The sequence below is a fragment of the Bombyx mori genome, chromosome 15, assembly GCF_030269925.1.
Source record: "Bombyx mori chromosome 15, ASM3026992v2".
NCBI classification, from domain to species: Eukaryota; Metazoa; Arthropoda; class Insecta; order Lepidoptera; family Bombycidae; genus Bombyx; species Bombyx mori.
Genome location: NC_085121.1, coordinates 16,691,786 through 16,704,128, shown reverse-complemented (window position 1 = coordinate 16,704,128; position 12,343 = coordinate 16,691,786). Strand labels below are relative to the sequence as shown.

Genomic DNA, 12,343 nt, shown 5'->3' with positions numbered 1-12,343 from the left:
CTCTTTAATAAATTATTTTAACAGCACTTAAAAAACATCGCCCAATGTGACTCAATAATTGACCGTCAATGGAGTAACTTATATAATAAACTAGTTTATTCATATGTACACCTAATATGTGGAATAATATTATCAAAAAAGTACTTTTTTTTAATAGATTTGTAAGTATTACAAATATTACATGTCACTTGCTGACGATGATTAGAGCTGTCAATGCTATTTAAAAGTGGAGGTAGTGACGAATAATGATTAGTTAAGGCATCACGTGCGTTTATGTTTTTAAATAAATTGAGAAGTACATAAGTACTTATTGGCATTTCAGCATATTCCACATACCTATATATATTCCATACATATATTTCGTCTATCATAGCCATCATCTGTTCCGAATCAATGGGAATAACTTCGACCTTATTTCTTAAGGCTATGGCAATTTTCACTTTACGAGGTCTTCTTTGGGTCCCGACGAACAGTGAAAATTCTTTTAACCTAACAATAGAATGAAAATTTAAAAAAAAACTCCACACAGAAGCATTCAAGCATTATACCACTAGTAATGAAAATTAACGTGTGAAACATAAACCAAATATTAGGTTATAGTAACAAACACAATGAATCTGATGCTTAAAGTAATCACATCCAGGCAACTTTGTTAGGAGATAGATTGTTTAATACGGGACGACGAATGATGGTTTTTCAATAATGCTATGCAACAAGTACTTGCAATTTAGACATAAAAACATAAACCAAACTTATAGGAGCTATTAAACATAAATTCGGCGAGATTGAGAATCTGTTCTTTCCACAGATCTATGAAATCAATACAATATCTTAGTAATACAATATTTAAATAAACATCAGTTTTATTTAAGCATTTCACCAATTGCAAGGATAATAATAGACAATAATAATAGATAAATAAGAAGACAAAAAAAATACATTGAATTTAACCAATTATAAACGGATCCTCAGGGTGGCGGCGACAATTGAGACAATTTACATCCACACGAAATAGTATATTCTCTTTAGTACACGTTACGGTGGGTAGAATACGAATGCAAATAGAGATATGCTAACCGTCGGTATTTATACAATCATCTTGACCTATTTTAATACAAACTGAGTAGGTAATATTAAACATTGTTCATCTTAATTATTCTGCTGATTATTTACGTACAATTATTATTTAATAATATCGAATTATGTAACAAATAACATTAAGACTTATTGCGCCGGAAGCTGTCAAGCGGAAGGCGCCAATAAAATATTATAAGTATAAAGAAATATGAATGAACTATTTACTTGATTATGAAATTACTAATTATATTATAAGAATAATAAGTTCTATATATTTCCTAAGTTCGTAAATAATTTATTATGTGAGGCCGGAAGTGTTGCTCGATAACATTCGGCCATCCTGTATATGCCGTGTCCCACGGCGATCAGCGCTGCTATTGGCGCCTGGTTTGTCGCTGGTGTATGGCACCTGAAATTGACATGTTTAAGCAGTAATTATATCTTGTATTATCTAATTCATACGACACACCTTTTATTTGTTGTACATCATACACCTTTTATTTGTTGTACATCATACACCTTTTATTTGTTGTACATCATACACCTTTTATTTGTTGTACATCATACACCTTTTATTTGTTGTACATCATACACCTTTTATTTGTTGTACATCATACACCTTTTATTTGTTGTACATCATACACCTTTTATTTGTTGTACATCATACACCTTTTATTTGTTGTACATCATACACCTTTTATTTGTTGTACATCATACACCTTTTATTTGTTGTACATCATACACCTTTTATTTGTTGTACATCATACACCTTTTATTTGTTGTAAATCATACACCTTTTATTTGTTGTAAATCATACACCTTTTATTTGTTGTACATCATACACCTTTTATTTGTTGTACATCACACAGCTTTTATTTGTTGTATATCACACAGCTTTTATTTGTTGTATATCACACAGCTTTTATTTGTTGTATATCACACAGCTTTTATTTGTTGTATATCACACAGCTTTTATTTGTTGTATATCACACAGCTTTTATTTGTTGTATATCACACAGCTTTTATTTGTTGTATATCACACAGCTTTTATTTGTTGTATATCACACAGCTTTTATTTGTTGTATATCACACAGCTTTTATTTGTTGTATATAACACAGCTTTTATTTGTTGTATATAGCACAGCTTTTATTTTTTTGTACATCACACAGCTTTTATTTTTTGTATATAACAGCTTTTATTTTTCGTACATCACACAGCTTTTATTGTTAACTGATGCAGCCTCTATCCTGAAATAGTTTGATTTTGTTTTATCAGTTACTTGCAATTCTGAGTCAGTAGATTGGTCAAGTATCATAACGTTCATACTACTTTGTAGACTCATTTTTATTAGTAATAATTTCCACGCGTGCTTATTAATCAATTATGTTTCCATTCAATGATTTTGTCTCAGATATTAATTATTTTTAAAAAGCAATCTTTCGACCTTACAAGTCCACCCAAAAGTACATAGGACATACAGCCCAGCTCAAAATATACAGAATTCATAAGAAATGTTTCATTAGTGTTAATATTGAGGTAAACTTGTACCAAAGCAGCACTTTACTGTGATATTATACAGCTGTGTCCTAAATACATCGGACAAGTCTGTCTAATTTTATTTCACTAAGAGTACTATTAAAAGTTTCACTACTACCCACGAATTTAACAGAATTTTGTGATATTGATATTAATCATTGATTCTCCGATTATTAAATCTATATCAGCGATGTCGTAATTCGTTATTTCCACAAAGCCACAATAATGTTGTCTATATGAACATTCACGGGGATGTTCCTAAAGAGGTCGACGAGTATGAGCCTCCAAAACCTCTCATTGTAACCACGGAAGACAATCTTTAATTTTTTAACTTATCAGCATATGCCACACAGAATATTTAATTTGCTGCCCATGTCTATGTATGCAATGAGACTAGAGCCATTAATTAACATTATTTTTTTTGCAAATCTATGCATACGCTGTATGTTGTAAATAAGATATTACTCACTTTTGGGTGTGAAGAGCTGGCCGCATACCATCAGCTGACCGACGTGTGTCCCGGGCGATGGCACACCTCGCAGCGCGGCTCTTTGCAGTTCTTTGTTTCATGACCTTCTCTTCGGCAGGCGTAACATTTCTTTGGTTGAAAGTCGGTCCCTCTTGCAACTGGAGCAACAGCACCTTCTCTTCTCCATGTGGTAGCCATTCGCGGATGTGTAGTATAGTTGCGGTGGTGTATCGCACAATCCCTAGCCGACCCACGAAGACATATCTGCATGATGAACTGGCAGTCTTTGTTGTCCCATCCATATACGTGATCCAACTGGTCGATCTTGTGCAGCCATCCCTTGACGTTGCTAGATTTTTCATCCGGCCGGAACGTTGGAATAACCTCCGCATCGGTTTGGGTGACACGTCGCATTTTATATCGCCTGTGTTTCTCAGCGGTCTCAAATCCGTCAATGCATGGGCCTGGCATAATCCCGCTTCTGAAGTATAAACGGATCCTCAGGGTGGCGGCGACAATTGAGACAATTTACATCCACACGAAATAGTATATTCTCTTTAGTACACGTTACGGTGGGTAGAATACGAATGCAAATAGAGATATGCTAACCGTCGGTATTTATACAATCATCTTGACCTATTTTAATACAAACTGAGTAGGTAATATTAAACATTGTTCATCTTAATTATTCTGCTGATTATTTACGTACAATTATTATTTAATAATATCGAATTATGTAACAAATAACATTAAGACTTATTGCGCCGGAAGCTGTCAAGCGGAAGGCCCCAATAAAATATTATAAGTATAAAGAAATATGAATGAACTATTTACTTGATTATGAAATTACTAATTATATTATAAGAATAATAAGTTCTATATATTTCCTAAGTTCGTAAATAATTTATTATGTGAGGCCGGAAGTGTTGCTCGATAACACAATTTATTTTGTTTCAAAAAGAGAGATCAAGAACATATTTCATTTTGTCTACCGCTTGTAGCTTGTTGAGTCTGTGCTTATATATTATAACTAGCTGACCCGGCAAACGTTGTGTTGCGTTAAATAAGATTTCTAGGGAAATTCTAGTGTAGAAAAAAAACCCTCATTTAACCACATAATACCTCATAATAACAAAAAATATATATATCCAAAAAATAAAAATAAAAAATAAATGTTTGGGGTGGACAGCCTTTATCACTTAGGGGTATGAAAAATAGATAGTAGCCGATTCTCAGACCTACTGAACATACTAGTGATACACAAATAAAACCAAAAAAACATGGCTGAAAAATGTATAGTATTGTATAGCTCTCAAATCCTCCTCCTCCTCGCGTCGTTTTCCTCATTACTGAGGGTCGTGACTCAGTTTCTCCCGTACGATTTCCCTCCATCTTCTACGATCCTTAGCTTTGTGAAGGGCATTGTGGAAGTTGATGTCCAAAGAAGATCGTATTTGGTCCGACCATCTCGTAGGACTGCGTCCTCTGGGACGTTTGCCATCTACCTTTCCTGTCACCATCAGCTGTTCAAGATTATGACCCTCAAATAAAGCATGTGTATTATGTAGGGTGATAATTATTAAAAAGATACGACAGTTAGCAACCTCTTTATTATTCTACGACTCGACACAGACTGAACTAAACTAAGCACGCGACAGTAACATTGCGAATGCTCCCGTACCTAACTGAAAAGTTTTAAAAACAATCGGCACTTAAATGTTGATTTACAACTCAAAGTATACGGTTGAAAATCACTTAACGCAGTCAAAGATGCTTCTGACTGAGCGGCCTTGACGAAAATTAATCATGTAAGCTGCTTATAAAGAGGATCTCTTAGCCTCGAGAATCGGTTATTATTGGAGTACATTATGCTCTGAGATGACATTTGTATCTTGCATTAGAACTCTGTAAAGACATTAGCATTTCAGGACATGTATCTTTTTTTTTATTGCTAGATGGGTGGACGAGCTCACAGCCCACCTGGTGTTAAGTAGTTACTGGAGGCCATAGACATTTACGACGTAAATGCGCCACCCACCTTGAGATATAAGTTCTAAAGTCTCAAGTATAGTTACAACGGCTGCCCCACCCTTCAAACCGAAACGCATTACTGCTTCACGGCAGAAATAGGCAGGGTGGTGGTACTCACCCGCGCGGACTCACAAGAGGTCCTACCACCAGTAATTACGCAAATTATAATTTTGCGGGTTTCATTTTTATTACACGATGTTATTCTGAAATAAGCTCTTTTAAACGCCAAAGATGTCATCTAGCATGCGGGTGGTTTTAGTAAATTAACGTATTTTATAGATATGACTATACTATACATAGTTAGGGAGTGTTGAGTTTATTTCAGACTGTCGAAGATACCACAATCCTGCCTTCTGTTCTATAGTGAAGAATACCTTGAGCGTGTCTCATGTCATGTTTCAAGACTCACAGCAGCATTCCTGTTATGTCTGTAGACTATTTGATCTGAGCTATCACTCCAAAAAGACCATTAACTCTGAAATTTTGGCACCAAAGTCCTCTAAAATTACGACACTTTTAACATCGTAAGTCGAGTATATTAAATTACAAAGCCTTCGTCTAAGTTGAGGTATTTATGAGAGGCAATCGCGAAGCCGTATTCCGAAATGTTAATCTGATGTTGTAAAACGTAGATTAGCTATGTAAATGTGTCTTTTGTGTTGTTTAGTCAATGTTTTGCATTGCATTTAGGAAGTATTAAGTGGAAAATATTGGACGTACCGGATAATTGCAATGACTTTTTTTTTATTGCTTAGATGGGTTGAAGAACTCACAGCCCACCTGGTGTTACGTGGTTACCGCAGCCCAGAGACATCTACAACGTAAATGCGCCACCCACCTTGACATATAAGTTCTAAGGTCTCAGTATAGTTACCAGTTAGTATAGTTACATTTTAAAATCTCAGTATAGTTACATATTAAAGGATGTTTTCTAATAATGTTTCCATCTTCAAACATGTTTTGAAATAATCCTTGGCAGCTCTGCCTTGCTGGTCAAAGATCATATAGTAAAACATAACTCGTTTATTGTTAAGAACTCTGTAAAAATCTTAATTGTATTTTGGGTAGACTGATATAGCACGCCATAATATTACGATGAGTCTCAAGATATATGAGATTAGAGAGTCGAAATAACGAGAAAAGTAGATGACTAGCTACATCAACTACCAGCGGTGTCTCAGTATCACTGTGCCATTTCTTTTTAATAGTAACTCTATATGCTCCGAATTCCGTGGACGTCCAGAGGTACATATATCAAGATCTTCTGGCTATGCTTAGTACGAAAATGATACGATGCATCACATTACACCACGCAATATGAATCAGGAAATCTCATTTATTTCACTGCAAAATTTTACAAAACGGAATTAACCGTAACCTGACAAATGACGTCACTTGGGGCCAAAATAAGCGACGAGCATGATGATCGATTACAATGATGATGTATTCTCATGGGTGATTGCTAAATTATAATTATGATAAGTATATACGTATAATATTGTACCCATTTAATATAAACTACGAACGACTTGTCCAACGTCTTGTCCTCGCGTTTTGAACAATGTTCGAATTGCGAAGTTTTGTTTAGTGAGTTTACATCTAATTCATTAACTACACAAAAACACTAATGATATTTATTGATATTCCTATTAAATAGTTTATTTAGGATTATTTATGTAATGATATCTGGTCGCGTACTTTGCTCTACAAAAACCTACCGATAAATTTTACGCAATATTTTTATCAAACACAAAACGGCGACACTCAAATTACGTAAACAAACCAAAGTTTTCAACTCGCAGCCTCTAAGGTTGAAATCGGAAAGATTTTTTTGTAACAACAAAGGGATTCGATTATATCCAAAGAAAAGGAGAAAAGCTGCCGCGTCTTACGTCGGTAAAGGGCGTGGCATGCTAACATAAGCGAAAGCGATTAATGTGGAATATTTATTTAGATAGTTCAACAACCACAATGGTTTTATAATGTCAGTGGCTCGGGAAATCAACTTAAGTTAGGTGAACCCATCAATTCATTTATAGTAGACATATTATTAACTTAAGATTGTCTGGCCCAAAATATCAATATAGCAGTCATAAATAATCTCATTAACGACCAGGCTTGTGAACTGTTGGCCATCTGGTACACGCTTATTGACACTATCATGGTCACTACGTTTTAAAAGTATCGGCTTGTTAGACGGTGTTAAATAGGTAGGTAATTAAAAAAACCTATCATACAGATTTATGTTATTACATGGAAGTAAATAAAAGACAAAAGCCGATAGGATATAGCTCACCTGATGCTGTTCAAAGTGGATGGATCGAACAGCGCTGTATTTCAGTCTCCCCCTTTGCCTTACATAAAGCACGTCTTTTTCTGCTGCGAATTTTTTACGTTTCACATTCAATTGAAATATGAATCGTTATCCAAATAGATTTGAGGCTACGACCTGATGTGATAATGTTTTGTAATGTCTGAATACATTCTACTTAATACTCTTTTATTAGCTTCAGACGTATGTATGTTAGTATGTAACGGAATTTTTGAACATGACTTTGACCCCCTTCAAAACGTCGGGTTAATTCGAAATTTGGCATACTTATTAAGGACCGATGACAAATGAATTTAAAAAAAAAAACAAATTGAAAATTGAAATTCAACTAAAAAATTAAAAATAAATAATAGTTTAAAAAACTAACAAAATACGCTTTTATAGAAAATCCAACTAAAAAATAGAAAAAAAATTTTAATAAACTTGAATTAAAAATAGTGTAAGAAAAAATGATTTTATTGTAAAAAAGCGTGAGGTGCACGGTATCAGTAGTTATAAATATTTTATGAACTGATATAAGAAGAAGGGTTATTTTAATAATCTCCTGAAAAGCACCCCACGCTTTTTTTAAACTATTATTTATTTTTCTACAGTACTTTTCGAGTACTAGTTTTATATTATTATTTCCAAACCGCTCTTCCCAACACCGTGTTCCGGCCTAACCGACATTTTCGTTTGAGAATGGGAGCTCGTGTTATCACGACGCTCATTATGTGTCTTGTTGCGTATTTATTCCCCTACAAGGTAAAAAGGTGAGGTCTCCCACTCATTCAAGATTTATTTTTGCTTATCTCGGTGCGTTTTCGGTTTGATGGCCCGTGATTGCTGAAACCCGTATATTTAATGAGGTATCGGCGTAACAAATTACGCGAGAAATATTTTTATTCATTGTGTTGTGTGCTGTATATGAACTATATTAATATCTCATTATATATTGTAATTGGATTCTTTGCCTCCATTGGTAAAACAGCCAGTGACGAGCTTGGTTGTGTGTTACGTCGTCAAAAACACTGATGATAAAAAGGGCATCGTAGCTAAAAATTTTTTTTTATTAATTAGATGGTTGGACGAGCTCACAGCCCACCTGGCGTAAAGTGGTTACTGGAGCCCATAGACATCTACAACGTAAATGCGCCACCCACCTTGAGATATAAGTTCTAAGATCTCAGTATAGTTACAACGGCTGCTTCACGGCAGAAATAGGCGTGGTGGTACCTATCTACGCGGACTCACAAGAGGTCCTACCACCAGTAAAAATTAATAAAAGTAAAAAAAATTAAAAAAGTAAAAAAATAAATATATTCTTAATATTATTTTAAATATGACTGGATATATCCTTGCATCGTGTTCCTCAGTTCTGAGGGTCGTGACCTTTACGGAGCACTTTTGTTTGGACCATTAACGATGTATGATATACATGATATATAGAACTATGTATGATATATAGTTCCACAAGACATCAAAGCCATCACATGATTCGTTCATTTTGAAGAATAACGAACTAAATTCACGATATTTAGAAAGTCTTAAATCGTAAACAAACCTCTCATGAGCAAATCAACTGCTTTAACACACAAAATTCTTACGTAAAAAGAAAAATAGATTCGAAACACATCAATCGTACGAGTTTACAAAAACAGCATCTTACATCTGTCATCCTCTGCGTACAACGTGTTAAAAACTCACACGCGACAAACATATCTTGATCGAGCTCGATGCTAACAACTCGATACATCAATCAATGTCTCCCTCTAGGGTTGCAGGAGGCACATTTGTAAATAAAATTCATTTAATTAAAATGGTTGCTACGTCGAGAAGATTTGTAAGAAATTTTCAAAATAAATTGTAGATGTCTATGGTCGCCAGTAACCACTTAACACCAGGTAGGCTGTGAGCTCGTCCAACCAACTAAGCTATAAATAAAAAAAGTTATCGAAATATCTCCGATGAAAGTAAGCGAGGTTGACTATACTTGGTATTGAGCAGCTGTTATTTGTGATAGCTAAGCTTTTTAATTAACTAAGTAGAAATGATGCTTCATTTTGGTGTTCTAACCGGTGTCTGTATGTACAGCAATGTTCAGCTCCAGACAGAAGGTCGAAGCATATTTTATATGTTGACTATCCTCCTATACACTTGTGCTTCATCGTAAAATCTCCATTACGGCATTTTAATCAAATGATATCCTTCAGTACTGTGATTTAATACTTTCAGGATTTTCCACATTCCACTTCATACGTCAACTGTCGATGAAGGCAGGCGATACCATTTATGACGTACTCCAGTAGCTTAGCACCAGGTGGATTGAACTGGTTCGCCCAACAACAAAAATCCTTACCAAATTTTACACGAAGCTCAATCATTTATTTAGAACACGAGCCGTTCTTAATCTAATGAAAGGAAAACTTGAAGAATAGCCCGGCGATTATACAGAATGACGTAATAACAATATAAGTAATACGAACTAAGCTCGATTGTGGTATAAAGAATTCTATCAACGCGAAATTCGCGCCCTTTCGCATTCGGACGGGCTTTACGAGGTGAGCTACGCGCGGTGCGAGTTCTGGCGATTTTCTATAATCTTCGCCGTTTCCTATTCGAATCCTTAGTGCTAAGCCTTAATTTTTTATACTGTCAATAGTTATAATAGATACGTATCAGCGATGCGACATCATTGTCAATTGATGAAGATTCATCCAACCTTGCCACGTTTGACAGTTCCGAAACCTAAGTCAAAGATTCAGAATAATGTAATTTAACATTAATTTGTTACATGAAACATGAAAGCTAGTAATACCCCTCATAACAATCCCAAAACTTACCAAGTCTCCCATATTTCCGCCTTGTCACTAGATGAACTCCTTTCTAACATACATCAACGACCCCGTCATTGTATTTACGTGATACAACAAAATGTCAATAAGTTTATAAATTAAATATATATAGGAGTTTCATTGATGACGCTATGATATGTTACAGGCCGTGTGGTGGATTCCATTGTTTCTAATTAACAAAGACCGCTTTTTTGAGCAAAGCGCTGAGTAGTCCGGAACCTCATAGCGTCATGTGACACACATGATTTTCGCAACAAAAATGGACGCAATGAAATGAATCATTCTCCTGCCCTTCTCCCAGTCACCTTGGTTCGGGGCGACATGTTTTCTCCTTCCATACTCCTCTATTATATATCATTTCTTTGCTCACTCCCCTCTTACACATATCGTTCACGCAATACATCCATTTCTTCTCAGGTCTACCTCTTTCTCTATAGCCTTCCACATTAATTAGCACTCTCTTACCAACCTCATTCATTCATTCATTTCGTCTCATCACATGTCCATACCAAACGCGCACTTATCAACTTCTCTGTCACAGGTGCTACTTACAGACTACCTCTAAAATATTCATTCCGTATTCTATCCATTCTCATTACTCCACACATTCATCGTAACGTTCGCAATGTTATTAGATACTCAAAATTAAGGAATTATAAGCCCAGTAATTGGGCTAACAAATAAAATATTTCATGTCTCTAGATAATAGATACATTCACGGATTAAATTTTAAATGAGAATGCTGCTTTTAACCTTTAATATCGGCCCACGTTATTTAATTATCTGGGTCAACACTACTCGCTGTAACAGAAACCACACAACACCACAGCCGAGTGTAAATATGATGAGCACTGACGACTAAGATGAAATAAACTGTGCAATCTGAAGCACCATTTGTTGTGTTATTCACCTGTGATATGAAATTCTGGTACACAAAATCCCTTGAAGCTCACCTGAGATAACGGGAGCGTGGAATTGAATTTTGTTAGTACAAGTACGCGCTCGAGTGGGTAATCGTGAGGGTTTTAAGTTAGGTTATGCGTACAACAACCAAAAGTTGGCAGAAACATGATTGTGTGGTGTAAAGGTAACACCCCACAAGGGATTCACCTGAGAATTTTAAGTAGCATACCATTTCGGTAAGGTAAAATTACTATACATTCAAGGCAAGGTACGACATTTCTTATGTCTGCCGCGAAACAGTCGTGCCTACCGATCTAAAGGGTGAACCACACACACTAGGTGGAACTTAAGATCGTTAACACCTAGGCAATAAATTTAAAATGGTCGTGTACTGAAAGTCAAAATGAATATTATTATCCAATATAAGCTATAATATCCTGAGGCCTTGCCAAAAAAAAGAAAGCTACAATCCTATCGGCACCTTCAGATCTAATTGTAATTTTATTTGCTCCTAGGATTTTAATGCACACCTCAGGTGCTTAGAGGGAATTCAATGACATAAATATGTTTAGATATTTTTTTGTCATTGCAGTAGACGAGCGTACGGCCTATCTAAGGGATATAGGTTATTAATCATTACTAATCGTTATTAATCTGTTGCTCGTGGACGCGAACAATGCCAGGGGCAGAGCCAAATACCTGTCTACTGCTGAGGAGTTACGACGTTACTGCTACATAGTTTTAAGAAGGACTTTTCATAGCGCTTGGGAAACACCGCGGAAATTCCACATGGCAAATAATATCTCTGGAAACGCACTATGGATGATCGCTGTGGCTTCAGGTAGTATGGATAAACTCTGCTCTAATGGTGGGAAGTACATGGCAAAAACGAAGTGAAGAGATCGTGTCGAAGAATTTCTCAAAGCACTTCCAATGGAACGCACGGTACAAAACACAGAAAGAGCTGAAGTCCTTCCGTTTTTTTTTTTTTTTTTTTTTTTTATTGCCCTTGTAGGCAGACGAGCATACGGCCCACCTGATGGTGAGTGGTTACCGTCGCCCATGGACTTCAGCAATGCCAGGGGCAGAGCCAAGCCGCTGCCTACCGCTTAATACTCTCCACAAGCCTCGTTTGAAGAAGGACATGTCATAGCGCTCGG

At 35.8% G+C, this 12,343-nt stretch overlaps 1 protein-coding gene across 1 annotated transcript; it reads right to left on the bottom strand.

The window, feature by feature from the left end:
• Positions 1-1,001: 1,001 nt before the first annotated feature.
• Positions 1,002-3,851, bottom strand: LOC119629623 (uncharacterized). The gene is made up of 2 exons (XM_038016122.2): positions 3,084-3,851; positions 1,002-1,486 (listed from the first exon to the last, which is right to left on the bottom strand). Exons 1-2 carry the CDS (start codon positions 3,473-3,475, stop codon positions 1,345-1,347), a joined length of 534 nt encoding a protein of 177 aa, XP_037872050.1. The 5' UTR covers positions 3,476-3,851; the 3' UTR covers positions 1,002-1,344.
• Positions 3,852-12,343: the final 8,492 nt, after the last annotated feature.